This window comes from Geotrypetes seraphini, chromosome 14 (assembly GCF_902459505.1).
Source record: "Geotrypetes seraphini chromosome 14, aGeoSer1.1, whole genome shotgun sequence".
Taxonomy (NCBI): domain Eukaryota; kingdom Metazoa; phylum Chordata; class Amphibia; order Gymnophiona; family Dermophiidae; genus Geotrypetes; species Geotrypetes seraphini.
The window spans coordinates 71,140,016-71,167,144 of record NC_047097.1 but is presented as its reverse complement, the minus strand read 5'-3'; the positions used below and the strand labels follow the sequence as shown (position 1 = coordinate 71,167,144).

Genomic DNA, 27,129 nt, shown 5'->3' with positions numbered 1-27,129 from the left:
TGAATTAGGAAGCCAAAGCCTGTTCACAGTCTGTGCCAGTACTGCGCCATCTATTTGAATCTTGTTTTCAAAGCCAAGGACATTCAAAGATATTTCACTTTTAATTAGAGGCACTCTAGCAATTTGGCCTAATAAGAGACTACAGAAACTAAAAGGCTTGGAAAACAACCAGATCGGCAACAAAAGATCCATTTTCTGCATTAAGCAGTGATAAATTTCACAATATATTATAAGTGGTTTGCAGATTTAAGACCAAGTTCTTCCACTTTCTTCTTCTCAAAGCACAAGAGACTTTTCTCTGGAAAATGAAATGTGTAATCAGCACTCACCCAGTTATTCTGGCCTACCATGCCAACGATATATCCCAGCCACTAGCAGTAGGTCGTCGACTGCTTGCATTTTCCCAGTTTCATTGCCCTAACTAACATCATGGAAGTTGGTAATTTCATATACTAGCAATCCCCTCAAGGATATCAGAAAATCCACTTAAAAGAGCAAGAAAAATTAAAGCATAACAATTCTAAGAACACTTGAAAAAAAATAACTAGGCTCTAATATCCTTTCTTGAAAAGGCTCCTCCACTCTTAGGTCTAGAGCAGGGGTGCCCACATTTTTTGGGCTTGCGAGCTACTTTTAAAATGACCAAGTCAAAATGATCTACCAACAATAAAATTTTTTTTTTTTTTTTTTTTACACCCATCAACCCTCCCACCAATTACCAGGATTTTTATTTTTAAAGATAGGTCAACTAGATTAAAGCCCACAAGTCTTGTTTTTAGGTTAAATAAAAATAAGAAAAATTAAAGAGTATGCAACCCTAAATTTTAAAACCCTTAAAGCCAATTCTCTCCCCCCGCCATATTAAATTGCTTTCTAATCTTAGCTTTAACCACCCACATTCTCCTTCTAAAGATTATACCCCCCCATTACTCAGTCTACTTATGGACCGCCGCTCCAACCACCATCTCGTTGTATGCAGAGAAAATGTTAATTATCATTTATATTCGGGGGGGTTCCAAAAAGTTCAAGGCAGATGACTTTAAAATATGCAATGTCACCTCAGTAACAACTATACAAAAATAGACAAATATACCCCCTCCCTTTTTACTAAACCGCAATAGCAGTTTTTAGCGCAGGGAGCTATGCTGAATGCCCGCGTTGCTCTCGACGCTCATAGGCTCCCTGCACTAAAATCCGCTACTGCGGTTTAGTAAAAAGGATCCATAGTGCAAAATATAGATAGCAGATATAAATTATCAAAATGGACACATTTTGATCACTAAATTTAAAATAAAAGCATTTTTCCTACCTTTGTTGTCTGGTGATTTCATGAGTCTCTGGTTGCACTTTCTTCTTCTGATTGTGCATCCAATATTTCTTCCCTTCCTTTCTGCCTCCTGCATGCTTCGTCTCCTCCAGACCTCGTTCCATTCCCCAACCAACATCTCTGTCCTTCCATGAGTCCAACTTTTTCTTCTTCTCTCCCTGCCTACCCCCTGCCACCCTCCATTCCCTTCCCTTTTTCATTCCTCTCTCCCTGTCCCCTCCCCCTTTCTTGCTTTGTTTCCCTGCTCCCCTTTCTTTCTTTTCGTCTCCCTGTCTGTCTTTCTGTCTCTCCGTTCTGCCTCCCTGTCTTTTTGTCTCCCTGGAATCTTGAGATTCTTTGGGGTTCTAGAATCTTTTGTTACTCTTTGGCATTCTGGAATGTTGCTACTCTTTGGGTTATGGCCAAGTACTAGGGACCTGGATTGACCACGAGGACGAGCTACTGAGCTAGTTAGACCATTGGTCTGACCCAGTAAGGCTGTTCTTAGGTGATCTTCATCTGTCTTCTTTTCTCTCCGATTCTATGAGAGGTTTTACTGGTGGATGTAACATCAGCTGGAAACTGAAGGGTTTTCAGGATGGTTCAATGTTTCTGGATAATTTTTGTATATGATATGTAATAATTGTATTACCCATCTCAAACTATATTTGTTAAGAAATTTATAAAGCCAATACTAAATTAAATCAAATCCTTACCTCTATTTGCCCTGTGATGAAGTATAAAAAAAGTTAACCAACCACTTGTTTGCCAATATTCATTCCTAGATTAAAGAAGATGGAGAAAACAGAACGCAGATTTCACAGCCGTCTGCTTACCTGGAGGAAGGAATTTCAGTTGGTTGTTTGCCATTCGAAGATGACGTAGAGATTTTAACCGACCAATCTCAGGACAGACTATTTCCAAGGCATTGTCACTCAGGTCTAGAGACTGCAGTTTGACCAAGGACCCAATGGCTTAAAGGGTAACAAACAGAAGTATGTGATCCTTGAGGAACATTAAAATCTCAATCAGAAACCTATGAACGCATCAACTTCCAGATTCAATATATGGTGCCTAGATTTGCATGGCAAGCTTTTGGCATGCTCCCAAGATTAATATCAATAATTGGGTGTGTGACTGACATTAATTAGCACCCATTAAAACTTGCGCATGCAACTCTGGCTGTGCATTATTCTATAAGGCATGGCACCTAACAGCATGCAACTTAAACGGGGCACTGCTGTGTGAAGAGACACATTTTTAGCTGCACATGCGCCTCTCTTCCCTTCCCCTGTACCTCTAACTTCCCCACTGTGAGCAGCATCTCCAACTTGCTGCCTGCGCCAGCCTTGGTTCTCCCTTTGACGTCACTTCCTGGTTCCATCAGAGGGAGAGCCAAGGCTGGCGTGAGCAGCAGGTTGGAGCTACACTGGCAAAGAGCTAGAAGTATGGGGGGGGGGGAGAGAAGGCATACACGGTGGGGTAGTGGGGTAGGGGTGGGAGGGAGCAGGAGGCGGAGAGGTGCCGGCGCCTATGTGGTCCCACCCCCCTCATTACACCACTGATTTCACTTAAATAGATTCTCAAGCTACACATTTTGTATCATACCTATCTTGATTAAGCAAAAATAAAATGAAGTATGTTATAAAGAATATTAACAATTGAAAATCAGGTCTACAATTTTGTTAACATGCAACACTAATTCTGACTCAATTTCAAGCAGCCTATGTTCAAATAAGGTTTTAACTAGAGGAGTGGGGAGGGGGTGTTTATGCCTTAATCCAGGGGTAGGGAACTCCGGTCCTTGAGAGCCGCATTCCAGTCGGGTTTTCAGGATTTCCCCAATGAATATTCATTGAAAGCAGTGCATGCAAATAGATCTCATACATATTCATTGGGGAAATCCTGAAAACCCGACTGGAATACGGCTCTCGAGGACCGGAGTTCCCTCCAGTGGTCATCTGGTTAATTTGGGTACTTTTTGGTCCTTATTGACTTTTAAAACAGGTTTAGCTCCGAATGTCTAAATGGCATCCTGGACTTCTTGGCAAATGATTATCACCACAAGACGTCCAAAGCGCTCAGCATGTCCTAAGACTGCCCATAGCATGCTCCCTCGACCTCCGGATGCACTGGGGTCAAGAAGTCAAGGCAGACATCTAGAAAGTCCATTTCAAAAATTGCTACTTGGATGCCTTGGCCAAAACAAAGGAAAAAATCCAACAGTGGACAAGTGAACTGATGAAAACCAAAAGGAAAACCTGCAGAGACGATGTACAAAAGTGTCAAGCTACTTCATTAAAATTAATAAAATATGGTGATTTCAAAGGTGGAACCCGACATGGGCTGTGTTTCGGAGAAATACTCCTTCATCAGGGGTCCAGATGTGATAAAGGGAAAAGTACAACACTGCCAGTTTGTGTCCTTCTGCTACACAGTGGGATGCTTGGCCATCAAGACATCCAAGTGCCACTTTATGCTGTTTTGGGGACGTCTTTCTTTTTTGAAAATGAGCCCTAGCTGCAAATTTTGAGCACAGCTCTAGTGAAAATTGAAAAACTACAAAGACTTTTCTTCTTGGTTCAAGTTGCTGGCTGTCAAGATAGCTTCTGGAAATTTTCAGTAGACCTGTGTGGCCCTTCACTTTCAGTAAAGTGTTCAGTCCTGGGATGTTAAAACTAGATTTGAACTTAGCTTTTCTTGATTCTAATATTCTGGGCAGTGGTAAATCGGGATTTGATTGTATATGTAATGTGAGACAGCTTTGGGGCAAAACACGGCCATGTTGGCGTCTTCATATAAGCTTCTCTTTATATAGGTTCTTCTTTTCTTCTTGCTCTGGTGAATCTTGGGAAGCCAAAGCCATGTGTAATCCAAGTAAGATGAAATGTGTTAAAAAAATGTGAAATTACCTCTAGATTTGTAATGGTTTGACAAAAGAACATAAGAATTGCTATACTGGGTCATCTAGCCCAGTACTCTGCTTCCAACAAGGTCAAAAGCATCTGACAAATCCTAACAGGACTTTGTCCTCCAAATACAACCTCACTCCTCAAATGTTCCCTCTTTTCTCTTCTTAATCAGGAGGTCCAGACCACACTGCTGCCAAATATTAACCATAAACCTGCTTGGTGAAGTAGTGGAAGATGCTATAGGCCAGGGGTGTCCAACCTTTTGGCTTCCCTGGGCCGCATTGGCCGAAAAAAATGTTTCTGGGGCCGCACAAACGCTGCCGTAAGACAGAGTAGGGAGCTGGCAAGACGGTAAACACCCGGGGGCAGCAGAGGAAAACACTGCATCGCCCTCAACCGGGGCCGCAGGTTGGACACCCCTGCTATAGGCGGTTCTGAAAGCCTCAAGACCGAGAGGCTCAAGTGGATTCTGCTTCAGAGGTTACACACCATCATTTATTTACCTTAAATAACCATCACAACAACCACTACATTTCAAATCACCCATAACGACAAGTATTTTATATGCTGCAAGTTAATTTGTGATAGGGGAAACTATGGTAGAGTATTCCATTGAGTTTAAGCCTTCCAGAATCTGCAAAACAAAAATGTTTTTCACAGAAAAAAAATTGTTTTCTCTGCCAGTCTCTCTGTAACCCACTTAGAACTGTGAGGTAGTAGCTGAGTAGGAGAAATGGGATGTAACGTGCTTTAAAGTGGGAACTTACCTTCTGGTACAACTACTATGTTGTTTGAATGAAGATACCTTGAAGGGGGAAAAAAATAAAAATAAACCACATTGAAACCAGTTGATATTCTTAAGGATTTCTAGCAGTTAAGCAGTTTACAAACAATCTTATAAATTAAAGGAGGACCGTGAAACACTGACACAACTAGGAACAAAGCAAAGGATCCTTCGTTTTAAGAACTGTAAACTTCCACTAAGATCCAGCATCTACTAGCAGGAATTAAAAGGCATAGTTAAAGCTTAAGAAAACAAGAGCACCACTTGTCCTTATGATCGCTTCATTAAGTAGGGCTATTTTTTTTTTTTTAAATGAGATTCTCAAGCCTCATCAGCTTGAATTCTGGAAATCTGAAAATACTTCTCTTGGGAATAAGGCAGCATTAAGGTACACAGGTGTGGCCCTTGACAATCAAAATATGGCAAACAGCAGTGAACAGGATATTTGTATTTGATTCGACCCCAAATACATTATTCGTATTCGGCCGAATAATCCAGGGTTCTGCTGTGCTAAGTCCTACTGAAATAAACATGACCTCTGATTTCATGTTGTTTCTTTTATTATTTACGTTAAAGCTCAATGCCCATTCTTATTTGGCTGAATAATATTTTTCATTATTTGTATTTGGCCAAGTAGTAAAATGTGCTCGTCGGTCAGCTGTAATTTATTCAGTTCATTTTTAGGGCTGGATAGGAGGTGTAGTGTGACATAGCAAGGGTAATTCCTGTGAAAAGATTGCGTGCAAAAATCAAAATAAAATAAATAGGTCTATTTAAACAAGAGCTGCACAAAAATGGGGGATACTAAGAGTGCTAACCCTATATGGCATGTCTGTCTGCCCAAGTTAGATTGTAAGCTCTTCTGAGCAGGGACTTTGTATAAATTTCAAAATGTAAAGCACTGCGTAGGCTTTTCAGTGCTGTAGTAGTGATAAGTAGTAGCAGCAGCAGTAAAATGTATAGGTAATGCACCCGAGCTGCCACACCATTTGGCATTCGGCCTACAGTGTATGAAAGCAGCACAAGGGAATCTAAAAGAGGAGGAAAGGGGGATAGAGGAAGACAGGGGAGCAGAGAGGCTGAAGTGGGGAATGAGGGGAACTGAAAGATTCCCCACATACAAATGATGAGAGGCTCTCACTCAAAAAAGGCTGTTTTAAGTTAAAAAGGACTTTTTTTCATACTAAGCATGCAAGGTTTTCATGTTAAAGTAAAACTTTTTTTAAGCACACAAAGAATAAGAGAGATGAGACAGGAGCTACTCTAGCCTGTACTTGACAAAATTCCAACCAAATACAAGCACAGGCAAAGGTCTTAAGTTAGCAGAGTCACCCTCTCATGCAATGAAATTTTTGTGAACAGAGAATGTCATTAAGTCTCCAATTCTCCTTTACAAGTTTGAGCTTTGTACGTCTAATGCTGTTAAAGAGCAACAGTGCCCTCTGGTGGTTAACATGGGCATCAAATTCTGATTCTAATGAGCAACCTGCCACCCAGCTTCTCAAGCATTTGGGAAAAAACCACTAGCAAACTGTAAATAAATAAATGGGAGTTGTTTTTGAACTTTGTAGAAAATGTTCCTCTTGTTTGCATTGCTCTCGGTTTGTCTCATATGTTATATGATTCTGAAACTCTGTTCTTTCCTTTGTATTATTTCTGGTTATACATGCTTTGCAGTAACTGAATAAAGATACAAGAAAAAAAAAAAAGGACTTTCAAGTCGCAGTTGTTCAATTTAGTAGTTCTATAATAAAATGGTCCCTTACAGAGCATCAGTTCCCCGTTTTCTGGCTGCCATCAGTCAAGAGGATTCATTTCACCACTACTAAGACAGGAGAAAACTGAGCTCTAATACGGTAAGAAGGCACCAAGGCCTTCATGGGAGGCCCATGCACACTCTCCCACAAAATTCAGGTATAGGCTTCAAGTACCACATTGCTTGGCAGTAGGAGGGAGTGGGCATCTCTCCAGCTGCCGGGAGGGGATGTCGTTGCTTGGCAGTGGGAGGGAGTGGGTATCTCTCCCACTGCTGGGGGAGGGGGGGAGTGTCATTGCTTGGCAGCGGGAGGGATTGGTCTCCCACTGCCGGGGGAGGGGGGGAGTGTCGTTGCTTGGCAGCGGGAGAGAGTGGGCATCTCTCCCTCTGCCTGGGGGGTGTCATTGCTTGGCAGTGGGAGGGATTGGTCTCCCACTGCCAGGGGGAGAAATTTGGAGGGCGCTGCTTGGTACAAATCAGAAAGTAAGGCAACAACGGCTAAGACCTGTTGGCAAATTTTGGCCACAAATGTGGCACAAGGTTAGGGAATCACTCGGCGATTATAGAGAATTGCTCAGAGTGCTCATTTTAATATTAATGACCTTGTTGTACCACATTTGCATGGCAGACTTAGAAAACTCAGAAAAGATCACGGTAGGCCGTTTTAATAATTTGCTGCTAAAATACATGCATGCTAAACTGGCTGAAACCGGTTTAGCAAGCACGTTAAAGGCAGATTTTAGTTTTGAGAATCTGCCCCTCAGTGCTTTATGCCTGTTCTCCTAGTGACAACAACCACTGAATAGGGATGTTGCCATGTTCCCTCAGGGGACTGAAGAAGATGGATCATTAGCTGCTTGAATACATCCAAGTGTTTCAAGGGGGTGAAGTGTCCTGGACTCTCCTTTGGGTAAAGAATGATTTCCAGTAGGTTTGGAAGAAGGATCTGAGCTGAAAGACTCCAGCAGCCCTATGTTTAATAAGTACAAATACAACCTTTATTTATATACCGCCAATACCTCGAAGAAGTTCACAGCGGTTTACATAAAACAAAAATTATGACTTGGTTATAACTCCTTAAGTACAAATTCCTCAAAAAGTAGGTCTTCAGATCTTTTTTTAAAACTCTTAAAGTTTGTTTGCTGAACAATCTGAATAGGCAGAGTTTTCTGTGGTATAGACACTTGATAAGCCCTAAGCCCGAGCTGAATTATAAATTCTGGTTTATTTTATATTTTTAATTTCAGGAAAATAAAAAGGATGGTTTTGTCTTAAATTAAAAGCTGTCTCAGTGGAGACATTAAAAAGTTGTGGTATAGATCCTGGAGTGTCCCCAATATACAATAAAATTTATAATAGATCCTAGCTTCAACTGGTAACCAGTGAAGCTCCTGTAGATAAAGTGGAATCCTATCACTCTTCTTCAACCTGAAAATTAGTCTGAATGTTCTGATCTGATTGAAAACCCATTTAGGACTAAGAAGAGATGAACACGGGGGCAATTACTTGCACTGATCTAGCTGACTCACATAATCATGTACCCTTCAGAGTGTGAAACTGATCTCCAAGTCCGATAACTACATTTTGCTGTTGAACAAAAGCCGAGGCTGCCCTCCCTCTGAAGGTCAAAGACATCACCTCTGCAATGCCCCCCTCCAGCCCAAAGAGCTAAGTCAGGGCATGGAACTTGAACTCGAGTCCTCTGCATGGCAATGCCAAGCACTGCCCGTTCCAAGCAGCCAAATTCCATTAAAATACATACACACAAAATACAACCTACATGAAAAGAAGAGCCACTTACAATTCCACGAGGTTCGGTAGTTTCTGTGCAAGATTTTCTGGCTGCAAAATAAAAAAATATATATATACATAAAAGGTTTTCATGATTACGATGATCATTCTGAGATCAGCAGTTTCCACCTGCTCCTTTGGACTTTCAACCAAGGCACTGCACACATCCACCAAGCAGGTTCCTACTGTCAGGGGTGTTGCTAGTAATCTCACAGCTTTAATCATAGGGGGCAAGTAAATTCTCCAGGTCTGCCCAAGGGGTAATATTGTCGTTTCAATCTCAACCATAAGAATGTGGGTGCCAAACTCCCATCTAGCTTAGAAGGAAATTATATGCTTACCAGTTAGAGAATGTATAACTTGTCTACCTGCATATTGTTCTAGTTTGTTTATATATAACAGTCCTAGGTAAATGTACAAAATTACAGTCATTCAAAATTTAAAATATACAGGACCAAAATGCAAAATAAAATTACATTCCAAAATAACTCAAACAAACGTGTTCAAAATTGCTCAGCAGCCCATATTATCCATTTAAGAGGCCAGTTCTGAGACAGGGCAGCTAAAAAAACAGAAATACAGGGGTAGGATGGGGGGATGTTGGTCTTTTGTATTCTGTAAAAAGCTGGATCTGTCTTGTATTGTTTCTGCCTTTACATTGGATACACCAGAAGGACGACGTCTGTACCTGGTCCTTCTGTATTTGCTACTGGATTTCTGTGTATTTTTGGTACTCTAATGTATATTGTTGAATGGCAATGACATTCAGTTGCTAAAACAGATCATTTATGTTTGGTTTAAGCCTGCTAAACAGCAGGCCTGAATTAAAAACTGCCTTTATGAATAACAGCGCTGAACACACAAATTAAGTTAAATACTGCAGTCTGGTCACCATGCCAGCTCAAAATGATCCCAATGTTGCTTTCAGCTCAATTGAAACAAGACTCCACTAGGGATATGGGATATAAATCTTCACTCAACTTTCTCCTGCCTCCCCTCCCTACTTTGAACCATTTCTCTTCTATCCACTGAAGTGACACCGCTGAGATAGGAGCCACATATCGATTTGCACACTCACTGCAGATGCTGCTTGCCCTCCCTCTTTCCCCAGGTACTATGAGACATCAACTCTGGCCAAGGTGGCCCAAAAAGATCTCCAAGGTACAGAGAACAAGAGGGCACTTGCTAAAGTTAAAAGGGGATAGATTCCGTACAAACGTAAGGAAGTTCTTCTTCACCCAGAGAGTGGTAGAAAACTAGAACGCTCTTCCGGAGGCTGTAATAGGGGGAAACACCCTCCAGGGATTCAAGACAAAGTTAGACAAGTTCCAGCTGAACCAGAACGTACGCAGGTAAGGCTAGTCTCAATTAGGGCACTGGTCTTTGACTTAAGGGCCACCGCAGGAACGGACTGCTAGACACGATGGACCACTGGTCTGACCCATCAGCAGCAATTCGTATGTTCTTATGGAGCTGAACCTGTATCTCCAATATAGAAGCATACAACACTTACTCATGGTAGAATTCTGCGCAACTGCACAATGCAGGATTTGCGCAGAAGTCACCAGGCACGCAGAATTTGACATCGGCACTCCCTCTCTCTATCTGCAGTCCAAATCGCTGCTGACGACATCTTTGGACAGCCTGTGCAGGCTCTCCTCTACGAAGTTTCCACCCCTGATGATGCCACTTTCTCTTTCTTCACAGGCAGAACCACAGCAGAGGGAAGCCTGCAGAGTCAATATCAGGTTGCCTATTGAAACATCTGCATCGCTGAGGTATACAGAGGGTGTCTTAGGAAGAGGGGCACATGCAAGGCCAGGGTCTCCATTGGAGTAGATGCCATTTGGGGCCGAGGGGATGAAAGGGAAGAGAGAAGGAGTGATAGATGAGAGGGGGAGAGGAAGCCCTTTCATGCATGCATGGGTTTTAGGGGAGACAAAGTGTCACAGATCCTGGCTAGGGGGGTAGAAAAAATAAGAAATGCTGGCTTAAGGAGGAGAAGTGGGGAGAGAGATGCTGGATTGGGGAGAAAGTGAGAAGTGCTGGCTGGGGAGGATAGAGAAGAGAGATTGAAATGTTGGTTCAGGGGGACAAGGGTGAGAGAGATGCTGGCTCAGGAAGGATAGGGTAGAGAGAGGGTAGGAGATGCTGGCTCAAGGGGTGAGATATACTGGCTCGGGGAGGATAGGGGAGGGAGTGAGGTAATACAGAGAGAAGTTTTTCACTGTACAATATGAAACTTTCTGCTAGAAGGAAATCACTAAGCAAGAAAAACTAGAAGGCTCCTTGTTTTCTCCACTATAATTTAAATAAAAATACTGGATTGTACAGAAATTCGACACTGTGAACCAAACCCAATACCCAGATCCCTGCCATGGTCAGTATAACTTCTACAAAACTAGTCAAATATCAAACATTTTTGGGGCATAGAGAAACCTTCAAAATATTTTTAGTCTTGGGGGCAGTAAATGGTTTCCCTGGGACCAGTTCTGTGCCATTTGAATGGTTCTTGGCCTCCTGCTACCAGTCTTCCGACCAGTTGAACCTGACTGTCTATGACAATGGTTCCCAACCCTGTCCTGGAGGATCACCAGGCCAATCGGGTTTTCAGGATAGCCCTAATAAATATGCATGAGAGAGATCTGCATATAAAAAACTACACTGGCTACCTGTCAAAGCCAGGGTTATTTTTAAGTTTGCTTGTCTTTGCTTTAAACTAACAGGTTCAGCTCCAATTTATCTCACACCGTTTTGATCTTGCTGGTATTACCAGTCGTACACGTGGTGTCCTTCTGTTTTCCTTTCTATCTCTGAAGAGTTGTATCCATAAGAGGTTCCTAGATAGGACATTATCATTTCAAGCTGGCAAATGGAATAAATGCCTAAGTGAGTTTATCGTAAATGCATTTTCTTATCAAACTTTTAGAACAACAGTTAAAGCTTATCTCTTTGATAAATTTGCATAATTTCATCTCTTTGTTGCTGTACCTTTGAATTGTTCTCTGTAATATCGCTGTCTGCATGCAGTCTCTTATTGTAAACTGCTCTGAACTATTTTGTGGTATTACGGTATATAAAAATAAAGTTATTATTATTAAACTATAAAATATATCCTTCAGAAAACTGGAATGTTTTCATACAACCTGCATGTATTCGAATAAAAAAGTTCCACAAAAATTGCTGTGATTGTTTCACAGAAGGATTAATCCTCCCAGTTTGGCCAGGATTCAAAAGTTTCTTGTCTCCAGTGGCGTCAGATAGCAGCATATTAAACCCTTTCCCATCAATGATAAACAAGCTCTCAGACTGTCCTGAGCTCATGTAATCTTAGCCCAAGAGAGACCAAGAAACCATCTTGAAAAATAGACGTGAACTTTTTTTTGGTTCAGGAATAGCATCCCCTCTGTTTCCTCACAACTGGGGAATCCTAGTGCCAAGAAATTTTTGATCAGCTTCAAAGGAGGTCACATGCTCAAAAGCAAGACAAAATACCAAAACCAACAGTGTGCACTTCTGTAAGATATTTCTTAACCATTTCAACTGGTGCAATCAAAGATGATCTAGGAAAGTTCAAAAGTCAAGGTGTTTTCCCTAGTTTCCATCTTCCTAGGAGAACCCCACAGATTCCTTCCAATTCTCTAATGTAGCTATTTTATCAGACTGCTGATTAAATGCCAAAGTCTGGACCGACATGGCTTCTGCCATTGATCTATACAGTCAGTAGAAAATTTTGAAACCACCTGAGACAAAGAAGAATTCAGTGTTCACTTCATCCCATAGAGTATCCATGTAACTACTGTTGGCTTACCAGCATAGATACCAGAGAATTGTCTATTTTCTCACTCCAGCTACTGAGACTGCTCCTTGCTGCCATTCCAGTCCGCGCCACCCCCCTCCCCCCAAAGACAGAAATCCCAGAGGACAAAAAAGAAAGCCAAAGAGTCCTCCAAAGTTAAACCTAGAGAACATATTCAACCTCCCAGGTCAACTCTTTGTTCGGCTTCCACAGGACTTCTAGGTTGAGGAGGAGCTGATCTGTGAACAGGGCTCAGAGAAACCCCACTTGCATCACTGCCAATAGAACTTCCATTCAGCATTGCTGAAATGGTCAAATCTCCCGAGCAAGCAGGAACCGAAAGGAGTCTAGCGTAGTCTGCCTCAACAGCGGAGGAGAAACCTGCTGAATCTTCCCCTCTCCTTTTACCCATCAGGCAGAAAAATAGACCACCCGAGGAATCTCCTAGCTCAAGCGTCCATCTTGGATCCCACTGACTACTCCTGGAGGGGAACATCATAACCTCAGCTGAGCTATTTTTCTTTCCATTCCATTCCACTGTTTAATTCTACTCTCCCTTTGCCTTGTAGGGTTCAGCTCCTCTGCTACATAACTTCAGAAAACAATTCGATCCAGCCTGCAGCTTTTTGCCTGCTGGAAAAAAAAACACACAAAAAGCTCACAACTTCACAAAAGTAAGAACTAGTAGTTTTCTAAGCAGTGCTGGATAGACTAGAGTCATTTTCATGAGTAGAAAAACTGAAATGAATGCACATATTTGCCTGGTTCAATATTAAATTCTCATGAAAATGAGTCCATGGCTCTGCCACTTTTAGGTTTAGCATGTCTGTTAAAAGAATTCAAATCATTTTATTTCTTCTTAAGAGAACTGTACTATTATTTAAAAATCATATTATAGGGAGTGTGTAGCGCAGTGGTTTGAGCTACAGCTAAATCTCACACTGCTTCTTGTGATCCTGGGCAAGTCACTTAATCCCCCAGGTCCATTAGGTAGAGTGTGAGCCCACCGGGACAGACAGGGAAAATGCTTGAATACCTGAATGTAAACCACTTAGGCTATAAGTGGTCTAAAAATAAATAAATATTTTTTAGAAATTTGAAAGAAAAATTCCAGTTTTATTTTTAAACTTACTGATTTTACCCATCCTGAGGTGCAAAGTGTTAATAGGGAAACAGGCAGAGGGCAGAGTGACAAAACACGCTTTGGAGGGGGTGATGTAAGTAGACAGACATCACAGACCAACAGAAAAGGAAGAGAAAAGTGGGGGGGGGGGGGGGGATAAGAGCATCATGGAGAAAGGAAGGCCAGAAAACATACACCAGAGAAGAGAACGAAACAAAACCATCTCCAGTATATTTTTTACCTAGAGATATCTTTACAGTATAAATAATCATTATTGCATTTTACTATTTCACTGCAGCCATTATATTTTTCTTTGGTCAGTTATTTTTGTGATTTCACTGGCCCAACGGCCAAGAAACTCGGTTACCATTTAACTCGAGACCTTTTATTAGACATGAAAATCTTTCTTGGCAGATTCTAAGTGCACAACGTACCAAGGTAGTTAAGGAGTTCTGTTTCATATAAAGTCTCTCGAGGAACTGGAGACCCTCATCTTTCAGTAACTCCAAAGGAAAATGGTTAAGATTCCTATAATTTAAGAAGAGATTCTTGTGCTTTTCCAGCCTCGCCAGCGAGATAGTCTTACAAAGCTCAGATGCCATGATTAGAAAAGTCTCGGTCGCCACATTACTGGACTATTCTGTGTCAAAAGAGATCCATATCTATGAAAAAAAAGGAAGAAAATGAGATGTTACATGCAAACAGATTTTTAATCCATTTATACTTGCTTGTCCACCTAATTTTCATATCTAGGCATTTTACATTCATAACAAACAATCTTGTAAATATAAATTACAGTTAAAACAAATAAATATAATAATGAAATTATTCCAATATAATGTAAATACCTGGGTTAAAGACCAGAAATTCACATTTTCCCCCAAATGAAATCATAACTGATTACAGGAGTAGCCTTGTGGTTAGAACATCGGGCAAGAACAAAGGAAAAACAAGATTCAAATTCCACTGAAGCCCCTTGTGATGTTGGTTGGGCAAGGCGCTTAACTCTCATTGTCTCAGATACAAAACTTACCCTGTTACTCTCTGGGGGCAGAAAAATACCAAGAACATAAGAGTTGCCATACTGGGACAGACCGAAGATCCATCAAGCCCAACAATGGCCAACTCAGGTCCCAAGTACCTGGCCAAAGAGTAGCAACATTCCAAAACTGAGATTGTGATGTCATAATGCCTCATTCCACCAATGCCTAAGAGCCAACCTCAGCAGTGATGTCACAATGGGTTGATTGTCCTATACTTGGCTCACACAAGAACATAAGAATAGCTGTACTGGGACAGACCAATAGTCCATCTAGACCAGTATTCTGTTTCCAACTGTGGCCAATCCAGGTCACAAGTACCTGGCAGAAACCCAAAGAGTAGCAACATTCCAGAGCTGAGATTGTGATGTCATAATGCCTCATTCCACCAATGCCTAAGAGCCAACCTCAGCAGTGATGTCACAATGGCACGATTGTCCTAGGCTTGGCTCACATAAGAACATAAAAATTGCCGTACTGGAACAGACCGAAAGTCCATCAAGCCCAGTATCCTGTTTCCAACAGTGGCCAACCCAGGTCCCAAGTACCCAGCTAGATCCCAAGCAGTAAAATGGATTTTGAGCTACTAGTCAAAAGACTTGAGCTAAAGGCAAAAAAAGCACAGCTTCTTCCAAGACTACAAAAGGTCAGTGCTCTCTGGCCCTTAAACTAGCTCCTGACTTTGTTTTCCAAGCACAACCAGCCATGCAAGCCACAGGATGACTAATCTTTTAAGAAATAATTATACAGAAAAGTATTATACATAAAAAATTGTCAGTATATTAAGCTGGGAGGCAGAAAGGATAAAGAAAAATTAGGTTTTTCACCAGCAGAAAATGCCCTTGTACAATTCATTGGTAAAGTCCCACTTGGACTATTTTGTTTAGTTTTGGAGGCCATATCGCGCTAAGAATGTAAGACGACGAAGCGGTCCAGAGGAAGGTGACAAAAATGATATTGGGATTGCAGAGAGAAGTGTATGAGAAGCAGCTTGAATGCCTGAAAATGCATCCCCTAGAGCAGGGGTGTCAAAGACCCTCCTCGAGGGCCACAATCCAGTGGGGTTTTCAGGATTTCCTCAATAAATATGCATGAGATCTATTTGCATGCACTGCTTTCACTGTATGCTAATAGATCTCATGCATATTTATTAGGGAAATCCTGAAAACCCGACTGGATTGCGGCCCTCGAGGAGGGACTTTGACACCTCTGACCTAGAGAAAAGAAGGGATAGAGGAGACAAAATAGAGGATCTCTAATTAGAAAACGAAGGATGTAAATTAAAGAACTAAGGCCGTTATTGGACAGACCTGTGTCCCCATATATGGTGATTCGGTGTAGGATGAGCTGGGGTGGACATCAATGAGAACTCCACTAATATGGAACATGAGGATGTTACTTGTCAGACTTTACGGTAGATATCCTGCAAACAACGGGATGGTTGGATAGGCTGGAGTGAGCTTGGCCAACAACTTCAGCACTTGGAACCTAGGACAATACCAGACTTTACAGTCTATGGCCCAGAAATATCAAAGAAGAGACAAGTTCATCTAATCATGTATTTTTTAATGGGTATAACTGATGGGCAGACTGGAAGGGCCGTTCAGGTCTTTATCTGCCGTCATTTTACTATGTTAAACCAAAAAATCTGCACAGCCTAGTATCTTGGTAAACATTTATGCAGAAAGAATTCTAAACTATTATTCAAGTGACGCCTTTAAAACCTTTTTCCTAACTTTATAGAATGGAATAGTGTTCAACAGTACTATTGGGTTGGTTATTTTCAAAATAAAGCTTAGGGAAGCAACAGGGCAATTCCACAAAATGACTCATTTCATCTCCTTGCCAAAGCTGACCTTCCAAGAAGTACTAATAAAAACCCAACGGAGATCTTTATCAATCTAATCTGCTTGGTGATATACTGAGATATTTCTAGCACACAGCTGCTCAGTTTTAACATCTCTGAACCTTTAACTCCCATATAGATGCTGAGAATAATCACAGGGAAAGATCAATTCTTAGTGGTTAACTGCAAAGACATCAGAGCTCCACGTTGTAAAAGATAGCTGCATCCTCAAATTAGAACATCAACTGGAGAGACAAAAATCTCCTGGCAGGAGTCCAACCTGACATCTAGCCTGGGCCAAGTAGGCTCAAAGGAAAACCCCCCAAGAGCCTTAGCACTTCAAGAAAAGCTCTCCTGAGAAGGTCGAGTAAAACTCAGCACTCCTCTTCTTAAGTCCAGAAGATTTCAATTATTGTGCCATGAAACTGAGAAGGGGGGGGGAGTGTAATAAACCCATCATAAGCATTGAATTTCTCCCATTGCACTTTTCAGGCGATTAGGTTTAGGACTCTTCTAGTCTCCTTGAGAAAACCCTGGGCCAAAGGCAAATCCTTTAACTGTCTCCAGGTATCTGCCATTTGCCATTATCAGAGAAAGGATGCTGGAGAAGACCAGCTCTCAACCTTAAGCAACTAAGGCAGTTCTCTTAAAATTCAAGGAAAGATCTTTTACAAAATTGTGAATGAACAAGATGAACGTACCATCCTAGTCTGCTTCCCAACCCTTGTCTGCCTAGAATCCAAGCGTAGAGCCTGAAGTTTCAACTAAGAGCTGAGGTCTATCCGTTCTTGGTTTATTGGTCAAAACTAAAAATCTAAACAAGAGCGAGGGCTCAACGCCTTGGCCAGCTGATTCTACCATCAGCTATGAAGTGTGAATATGCTTAATTATAGTTCTACATACTTGTAAAAGAGAAATTTTCCTTCTTAACTATTTTCCCTATAAATATACGCGGGCTCTTCAAAAACGTTTCCGCACATTATTTATTAAATGTCTCAAAAGCAAATTGCATCACAGACTGACTTGTCACATGACGTTCTATGACACGCCCTCTTACCACTTCTCCTGTGAAAAAGTGCAGAAACTTTTTGACGAAGCCTTGTATGAATATTGTTCCAGGTATTGCACAATCTGATAACCTCCGAAAAGGCTGCTGGGGGATCTATAAGCTTCACACAGGCCAGACATCACGAAGAAAGAACAAGTACTTTCTTAATCCACACAAAATCTCAATTATGAAAAGTTAAAGACAACTTGAAGGATTATTTCCTCAACCAACCTGTGACTCAGCTACAACTGTACAGGTCAGCTTCTATAAACAGTGCCTAAATTGGCAGCCATCTACAAAAACAACGCCAGCCACCTGTTAATCACACTTAAGCACAGCCTAAAGAATTGCGGCTAATGGCGCCTGCCACAAATCTTAGGCACCTGCAATGTAGGCCAGGGTTTTACTGATTTCACTGAGCTGTATTTCCAGTGGCAGAGACTCCTACACTTCTCCTGTAGCAGATTCAGGAATGATGCATGGCCACATTAAGTACAGTGTGGGTTGTACCTGCTGTACCTTACACTAGTGTTTCTCAACACGAAGTATGCATATCCCCTACATTGGCCGCTGCCCACCCGTCCAATAAAGCCGCCGCTGCGGATCCCTCCTTCCTGCCCATCCACTGAAGCCGCCACTGGGGATCCCTCCTTCCTGCCCATCCGCTGAAGCTGCTACTGGGGGATCCCTCCTTCCTGCCCGTCAGAGGAAAGCCTTCCATTGCTGACATCAGAGGGAAGGCCTGTGGGTCAGCCAAGTGTAGCGTGTAAACCGCTGCCTGCATGTCCCCCCAACAAGTTTCGCTGAAGGCAGAAGGAGTGAGTGCGGCTCAAAAAAGTAAGGGGACATGATCTGGGAGGAAGAAGCACGTTGGGACGTGGGAGGGGCACGATCTCGACACAGAAGGAAGGGAGAGAGGAAGGGGCACTAATTTGGGACATAGGAGGGAGGGAATAGAAAGGGAGAATTGTTAGGCATGAGTGTGTGAGTGAGAGGGAAAGAGATGATGCACATGGGGAAAGGAAGAAAGAGGAAAATTGGACATAGAGAGAGGAATGAGGCAGAGATGCATGGGGAATAGAAGGATGAGAAGGAGAAATGTTGAATATGGTGGTGGAGAGGGACAGATTGAAGGTGATGCAAGGGGAGGAATGTTGGACATAGTGATGGAGGGAGAGATGTGGCATTGTGCTGGAGAGGGGTGAGAGGAGAAATGGGCATGGGTGAAAAATGCTGCACTATCCAGGGGATGAGAGAGGGAGAAATGTTGGATATGGCAGTAGAGGGGATGGGAGAGATGTCTGGATCTCTCAAGATAGATGGACAGTGAGAGAGAGAGAGAGAAGGAAACATGTTGTCAATAGGGGTGTAGGAGAGAGGAAGAAAAGTTGGATTCATTGAGGGAGAGAGAGAGAGAGAGATGTTGGTTGGGGAAGGGAATGAGGTCCGGAGAGGAAGCAAGAAAGAAATATTGGATGAACAGTCAGAAGAAAGTGCAACCAGAGATTTATGAAATCACTAGACAACAAAAGGTAGGAAAAATGATTTTATTTTCAATTTAGTGATTGAAATGTGTCAGTTTTGGGAATTTATATCTGCTGTCTATATTTTGCACTATATTTTTCTATAGTTGTTATGAGGTGACATCGCATATTTTAAAGTCATCTGCCTTGATCTCTTTGAAAAAACCCCAAATATAATTGATAATTAACATTTTCTGTGCGTACAGTGTGCTTTGGTTTTTGTTTCATTTTTTAATTTTGTGGTCACCATTATGAAAAATGAATGGAAGAAATTGCATTACAATTAGTACTATTAATATGGGAGTGGAGTCAGGGCGAAGCCTGGGCAAATCTAGGGCAGGGTACTCAGTTGATATTTGTTAAGACTTAGGGGGTACTTGGCTTGAAGAAGTTGAGAAACACTGCAGAGGTAAGCAGCAAGAATCTTAACATCTACAATTTCTGAGTTGCACATAAATCCAACTTAAGAACAGCTTTAAAAATATCTCATTCTTAACCTGGGGACTGTCTGTACTTATATTAGTCACCACTCAAATTATAGTGAGCAAAGGGAGCTCAATGGCATCTTATGGTAATTTCCAACCTTCTCAAGACCCATACATAAAATCTAAAGAGAGAATCTAACAAACCACACTGTAAGTTCAACCTGGTTGTGAACCTGGCGTTAACAGCTCTCTGGGGGCATGAGGCCAATGGTAACCCACGTTCCTGTCCAACAAACAAACCAGCTGCTCCAGGACTACTACAGAGAAAATGAGGTCTAGTGGCCATGTGAGAACACAGGGCAGTCACTTGAACATACAAGATTTCAAAAGTGAGAACCCAAATTACATAATGCAAGGCATGTTTTGAAAACTAGAGCTAACTTCCAGTATTTTCAGCTCAGGACTGAACAACAGTGCAAGAACAGTTTAAGTACACACTGTGAAAGTAATTTTATGAAACACCTTTGGCATTTGCACACAGAATTGCATAGATGTGCCAACAAGATCATGCATGCTTCTGCAAAGTCCACTTGAAATTCCCAGGAACCACAATTGAATGGACTTCTGAAGTATCAGTGTCCTTTATGAAATGTGCACATATATACCTAGAGAAAACCCCACTACAGCTGCTTGTGTTCATGGGCAATCACTCAGCCTTCCACTATCTCAGGTGCAAACTCCAGATTGTAAGTGGTATATAACAGGCACATTTGCTGGAAATATTTAGAAGAGCCTTGTTGCAAAATTATTTTGGCAACATATGTACAAAGTCACATGTCAACAGAGTGCTTGAATCTGAGAGTACAGATACTGCTGCTGTTCTTGGAAGTATGTAGGGAAGAGAGACATGGACAGATTTAACTGCTGGGGGGGGCGGGGGGAGCAAGGCAAAATATGAGGAGGCCAGGGATCTGCAATACCTCAGAAACAGTGGTCAGGGGAAGCAGGGTACTGCAAGGCATGGATGAAGAGGACAGAGGAAACAGGGCCGGCTCAGTCTATGGACCAGGTGAGGCCCTGGCCCAAGGCACTAGTGATTAAGGGCACCAAAATCCCAGTCCAGTCTACTTTCATACTTCTAAAGGGATACATTTCAGATCTTCCTTTCAGTCTCCTTCATTTTCCAGTTCTCACCTCATGCTCCCCTCCCCATCTCATCACCTTGCAACCTTGGAGTAATCTTTGACTTATCTCTCTCCACATATCCAAAAGACTGCCAAAACCCGTCATTTATTTCTCTACAACATCGCTAAAATCAGACCCTTCCTTTCCGAGTGCACTGCTAAGACCTCTCGCCTACACTACTGCAACCTGCTTCTCACTGGCCTTCTGCTAAACCATCTCTCTCCCCTTCAATCTGTTCAGAACTCTGCTGCATGCCTCATATTTGACCAATGTCACTGGGCCCACATTACCCCTCTCCTCAAACCACTTCACTGGCTCCCTATGTTTCCACATACAGTTCAAACTTCTCTTATTGACCTACATCTCCCCCCCTCCGTGAACTCCGTTTATTGGGTTAAGTCCCTCTTACCTATACCCTTTACCTCCACCACCAACTGCAGACTGTCCCTTCTTGTTTGCCATGCTGTATGCCTGGGAACAGGCTGCCAGAGTCAATAAGTCATGCTCCATCTGTAGCTGCTTTCAAGTCTTAACTCCCATTCACTGTCAGATATCCATTGTACATTCCTTCTACCAGAAACTCCCCAACCTTGAGATGTGCTGTCTGTCTAAATTAGATTGTACGGCGCTGCATATGCCTTTCAGCGCTATAGAAATGATAAGGAGTAGTATTCACTCTGGGGCTCCCAAGGATCTCTCCTTTCTCCCCACACCTCCCCTTGGTTACGCCACTCAGGTCAGTTTCTCTTACCTGTACCCTTTCCCCCTAATTTATTTATTTATTTTTAGTATATACCACTTATAGCCTAAGCAGTTTACATTCAGGTCCTCAAGTATTTTTCCCTTTCTGTCCCGATAGGCTCACACTCTATCTAATGTACCTGGGGCAAAGGGGGATTAAGGGACTTGCTCGGGGTCACAAGGAGCAGCGTGGGTGCTGAGGCTGTAGCTTTAACCCAGGGATCTCAAAGTCCCTCCTGGAGGGCCGCAATCCAGTCGGGTTTTCAGGATTTCCCCCAATGAATATGCATGAGATCTATTTGCATGCACTGCTTTCTTTCTATGCTAATAGATCTCATGCATATTCATTGGGGAGATCTTGAAAACCCAACTGGATTGCGGTCCTCGAGGAGGGACTTTGAGACCCCTGCTTTAACCACGGTGCCATACTCTCCCCCTATGGCAGGAGTGTCAAAGTTCCTCCTCGAGGGCCGCAATCCAGTCGGGTTTTCAAGATCTCCCCAATGAATATGCATGAGATCTATTAGCATAGAAAGAAAGCAGTGCATGCAAATAGATCTCATGCATATTCATTGGGGGAAATCCTGAAACCCCGACTGGATTGCGGCCCTCCAGGAGGAACTTTGACACCTCCAAACTCCGCCCCTTCGACTTGGCTCCACCTCTAGCCCCCTCCTTCAATTCCAAGCTCCAACCCACCTTTTAAGCCCCCCCCCCCACCTGAGCACTGTGTGCTGATGCACCTTCTTGTGCAGTTTGTCTGTAAGCTCTTCTGACGTACAGCGCTGTGTATCTTTGGAAGCTCTCTAGCTCATCCCCTCCCCCCCCTTTACCTCCAGCACAAACGGCGCTTTCCCGCTCCCTCGAAGCCTCCCCTTTGGTGGACCTGGTCGCCTGGAGGGGGTGGGGGGGCTGCCACAGCTAAGCCGCAGGAGGGAGCCGTCGGCACCGACAGCGCTGCAAAGAGCCCCGAAGCCCAAAAGGAGCGAAGTGAAGCAACTCCCGCGCGTCGCTAGCTCCCCTGAATGTCGGCGGCCATCTTGGTTGTGACGTCGCGGCGACGTCATGGACGGCGCGAGGGAGGGGGCGTGGCGCCGCGCTGGCTCGCGGGCGCCACCCCGGAATCTGTATGAGAAGTGTGCGAATGCGCCTCGTTAGAGACTTGGGGGGGGGGGGGGGTTCAGGCTTTCAAGGTAGCCAGGAAATGGATCTGCAGATTTCTTCATAAAAAAAGAGGGCATGTGCCCTCCCCACCTCGTCCCCCTCCCCAGTGGCATACCTAGCATATGTGACACCCGGGGCCCATCATTTTTTGACAGCCCCCCATCTGTATTGAAAAACATGATTTTTAGTAACAATCCACACATCACACAAGAGTACCTAGGAAAAGGCAGCATCTTCCATATTGCAGTGAGCAGTACATCAATACACCCATTGTAAAACTAAACAAGCCAGACCAGCACAGATCAATCCATGTCTTTCGAACACAGAAAACACCTTCGCCTAGTATGGAATATGTCATCACAAACTAAACCCTCCCCCTTTTACAAAACTGTAGTGTGGATTTTAGCCACCATAGAATTCTGAGCATCAGAGCTGCTACGCTCCACAGTTTTGTAAAAGGGGGGATAAAATAGAAATATATAGACAAAGGTTAAATTGAACCAGCAAGAAGCTGGACTCTGCATAAAATGCAACACCACAGAAACAGTGACATAAAGCATTAAATAAATAGAAAATTTTTGTTCTACTTATGTCTTCTCTGGTTTCTGCTTTCCTTATCTTCTTGTTATTGTCTTCCTTCCATCCACTGTCTGCCATCTCTCTGCCCCTATATGGCATCTTCTCTCCTTCTATGCCCCTTCCAGAAACTGTATGCCTCCCCCTTCCATCTCTCCTTTCACCCCCATTGGTCCTGGTATCTGTCTCCTCTCCTTCCCCCCTGCTCTGGCATCTCTCTCTACGCTCCCTTCCTCCTGTTCTTCCCTGGTCCTCCTTCTCAATTTATTTTCTGTCTTTGTCTAAATTCTTTTTTACTATTCAGTCCTCAATTTCCCTCTTTCACTGTGTCTACCTATAGCTTGCCACCTCTTTCCCTCACCCCTTCCAGTAACTAACTCTATCCTCTTCCCTCAATCCTGCATGTGCCCTTTTTTTCTTTCTCCTCCCCACTTCCTTCCAGCATCTGCTCCCCCTTTCCCTCACACTTCTATTCAGCAGCTGTCCTTCCTCTCCCCCACACTTCCATTCAGTGTCTGTTTCCCTCTCTCTACCCCTTCCATCTACTGTTCACCCTCTATCTCGCCCCTTCCATTCACTGCCCTCTGTGCTATTTCTATCCAGTGTGCACCCTCTCTCTCTTCCATATGGCATCTTCCCTCTTTCTATGCTCCTTCCATAAACTATCTATCCCGTGCCCCTTCTCTCCTTTGTACATGATTGATTTCAACTCTGTCACCTCTCCATTTTTCTCTCTCTGTCACCACCCCCTCCCCTATGCTCTGGCATCTCTCTCTTCTCCTTTCTTTCCTTCCCACCTCACGGTCTGGCATCATCCCTTCCCTGATACCAGGCATCTCTCTCCTTTCCTTTTCTTCCATCTATCCCTCCCCCTCCATTCTCTGACATCTCCTCCTTCCTTTCCCCCTTCCTTTTCCCTTGATCTGGCATACCTTCCTCCTTCCCTCCATGCTCTGGCGTCTCTTCTTCACTCCAAGTTGGGTAGAGCAATACTCTCCCCCTCTGCTCCCTTTCCTCCTTCTGTCACCCAAGACCTGGTGTCCTGAACTTCTTCGGGCAGCAGCAGCATTCACAATTCACTGCTGTTGCCGGCTTCAGGCCTTCCTCTCTGTCGGGTCCTGTCTTCATGAAAACAGGAAGTAGGCAGGACCCGGTAGAGAGGAAGGCCTGAAGCCGGCAACAGCAGCAAATTGTAAACGCTGCTGCTGCACGAAGAAGATAATGGCACCAGGCCTTGGAGCACCTGAGGCAGACCGCTTCTCTCCCCTCCCAGCCGAACCCCCGCTGACCCTCCTATCTCTCCTCCCCCCCCAAGTGAACCTTTCCCACCCTCCCAGCGAGAGCAGCAAACCTCCCTAAAGTAGCGTTGGCTGCTTCGCGGCTTTCTCCTGCCGGTGCAGCGTCGCTGATGACGTCATCAGTGACGCGGCAGATGGAGGAGAAAGCCGCGAAGCAGATGACGCTACTGTAGGGAGGTTTGCTGCTCTTGCTGGGAGGGTGGGAGCGCGATAGGGACTGGGCCATTGGCTCGCAGGCCTTGCAATGAAAACTGCTGTTGTAGGGTCTGGCTGGGGCCAGACCTTGATAACTGACCAGAAAAAACTGTTGCAACCTACGTTTGAGTTCTGGCAGCTTCTTGGGCCCTGTAATTCACAGGCCCGATTCAAGGCTCAGGTTTCAGAATTATAAAAACTTCTATTTTATCTTGTGTACAGACTTAACCTCAGAAATCCGCTCAGGCAATTCCTACTACCACTATTTCTAGAGCACTACCAGACATACGCAGCACTGTACAGAATCACAAAGGAGACGGTTCCTGCTCAAAGGAGCTTACAATCTAAACTATCAAGACAGTCAAACAGGATGCCAGGATTGGGGCTGCAGTCAGAGACGATAGTTAAACTGCAGAGGGCAGAGGGGAGTAGGCTTATAAGTTGAAGGCTTTCTCAAAAAGGTGCGTTTTCAGTCTACTTTTGAACAAGGGAAGGGGTGTAACACAATTAGAGGCGCTCACACTTTCCAGCATGAGTGAACCAATTAAAGCGGACTATGGGCCTTCTCCACATTGCACTGCACCAGTCACTAGGCTACTCCAGGGGCCTGTGTGCTGCTCTAAGAGGACTGGCCATTATAGCCGCAGCTGTCACTTTCATTTCTTATCTCCTGAGCTTACTCAGCATCCCAAAATCAGATAGCTTTTGTAAGCTGATGGTCAGATCAGATCAGATAGCTGATGGTCCGGGGAAGCAAATGCAGCAGAGATGTCTAAAGATACCATAATATGTATGAAACAGTGATCAAAAACCTGCCTAATTTCATCTAGGAAAGAAGCAATGATATTCAGAGGTATCAGTGAAAGATATGGGCAGTATAAAAGAATAGCCTTCCTGGATCAGACCAATGGTCCGTCAAGCGCTGTAGCCCGTTCTCACCTGGCCAAAACCCAAAGTGTAGCAACCTTCCAGCATCCCAAACAGCAGACTAAAAACCCACCTTTTTGATATAGCTTTCAATCCTTAATCCTGTAGCTGACGGATGGTGGTTTTGTCAATGCCCTGTCTGTTCAGCTGTTGTTCCAGGCGAACCACGACAGGTCTTCGAGTCCTGGTCTTTTCTGATCTTTCCCAACTGTTTGTCTTCAACACGGCTGTCCGCTGGCATTTGCCACATTCATGATCCACACATGCCCCTTTTCAACCACAGTGATATTTTGTGCAAGAAGTGCTTATCTGTCTGTATCCTGAAGTCCCCACAAGCGATCTAGTTTCTATTATGTGGTCCCTCCAATGATACTTTCAGCAGAAATGCCAGTGTGTCATGGACGCTGCTTTGCTGTGTCTTTCCTTGTGGTCAGTCTGGGTGATCTTTTTTCCAACAAGTGGCCCTCCGAGTCACAGAAGCATGAAAGACCCTCCATCACAGTAAGGTAGTATGGCTCATTGGTTGAGCTGCTACTGCCTTTGCACCCAGAAGCTTTAAAACACTAGTGTCACAAAAAGACAGTATACAAGTCCCCATTCACTTTCCCTCTTGTAGGGGATTCTTATTATCATTGAATATTGAACTCAAAGAGACCTTAGTGGCGGGGGAGAAAGACTGAAGACCACAAATCCAGGAAGACCTATGACAACTGAACAGGAAGATGCAAATGGGCAGACTGGATGGATGGTTGGCATGGTTGTTTGAGTGGACAGCATGAATTCTGCCAAGTTGCCAAGTTTATGAAAAATGTGTTATGCCGCCAAATCAAAACTTCTTAGTGGTTTACAAAACATTAAAAGGGGATTACATAATGTGAGTAACAAGGGTAAAACCCGAAAATAAAACCGGCAGACTCATAACAAAACAAAATTACTACACAAAAAAAGGAACAAAAAGAATTAAGGTAGAACTACATTATTGATAGGGAAAGGGAAACACAGTTACATAAGAACAGTCTTACTGGGTCAGACCAATGGTCCATCAAGCCCAGTAGCCTGTTCTCACGGTGGCCAATCCAGGTCACTAGTACCTGGCCAAAACCCAAAGAGTAGCAACATTCCAGAATCCCAAAAAGTAACAAAAGATTCTAGAACCCCCAAAGAGTCTCAAGATTCCAGGCAGAATCTCAAAGAATAGCAAGATTTCGTAACCCCAAAGTGTAGCAACATTCCAGAATCCCAAAGAATAACAAAAGAGTCTAGAACTTCCAAGAGTATCAAGATTCCAGGCAGAATCTCAAAGATTCCGGAACCCCAAAGAGTAGCAACATTCCTTGCTACCGATCCAGGGCAAGAATATAAGCAATGCCTCCACTGGGTCAGACCTGAGGTCCATCGTGCCCAGCAGTCCGCTCACGCGGCGGCCCAACAGGTCCAGGACCTGTGCAGTAATCCTCTATCTATACCCTTCTATCCCCTTTTCCAGCAGGAAATTGTCCAATCCTTTCTTAAACCCCAGTACTGTACTCTGCCCTATTACGTCCTCTGGAAGCGCATTCCAGGTGTCCACCACACGTTGGGTAAAGAAGAACTTCCTAGCATTTGTTTTGAATCTGTCCCCTTTCAACTTTTCTGAATGCCCTCTTGTTCTTTTAATTTTTGAAAGTTTGAAGAATCTGTCCCTCTCTAC

The 27,129-nt window shown here is 43.5% G+C and overlaps 1 protein-coding gene across 1 annotated transcript in view; it reads right to left on the bottom strand.

Moving 5' to 3' along the window:
• The window catches only part of LRRC28 (leucine rich repeat containing 28), a 50,397-nt gene extending 28,035 nt beyond the window's left edge, over positions 1-22,362 (bottom strand). Inside the window, exons 1-5 of the mRNA XM_033920550.1 lie at positions 22,113-22,362; positions 13,906-14,133; positions 8,560-8,600; positions 4,986-5,023; positions 2,143-2,280 (exon numbers count right to left, since the gene is read on the bottom strand). Coding sequence (XP_033776441.1) covers positions 2,143-2,280; positions 4,986-5,023; positions 8,560-8,600; positions 13,906-14,073 — 385 coding nt within the window. The 5' untranslated portion in view covers positions 14,074-14,133; positions 22,113-22,362. The remainder of the gene's footprint in view (positions 1-2,142; positions 2,281-4,985; positions 5,024-8,559; positions 8,601-13,905; positions 14,134-22,112) is intronic.
• Positions 22,363-27,129: the final 4,767 nt, after the last annotated feature.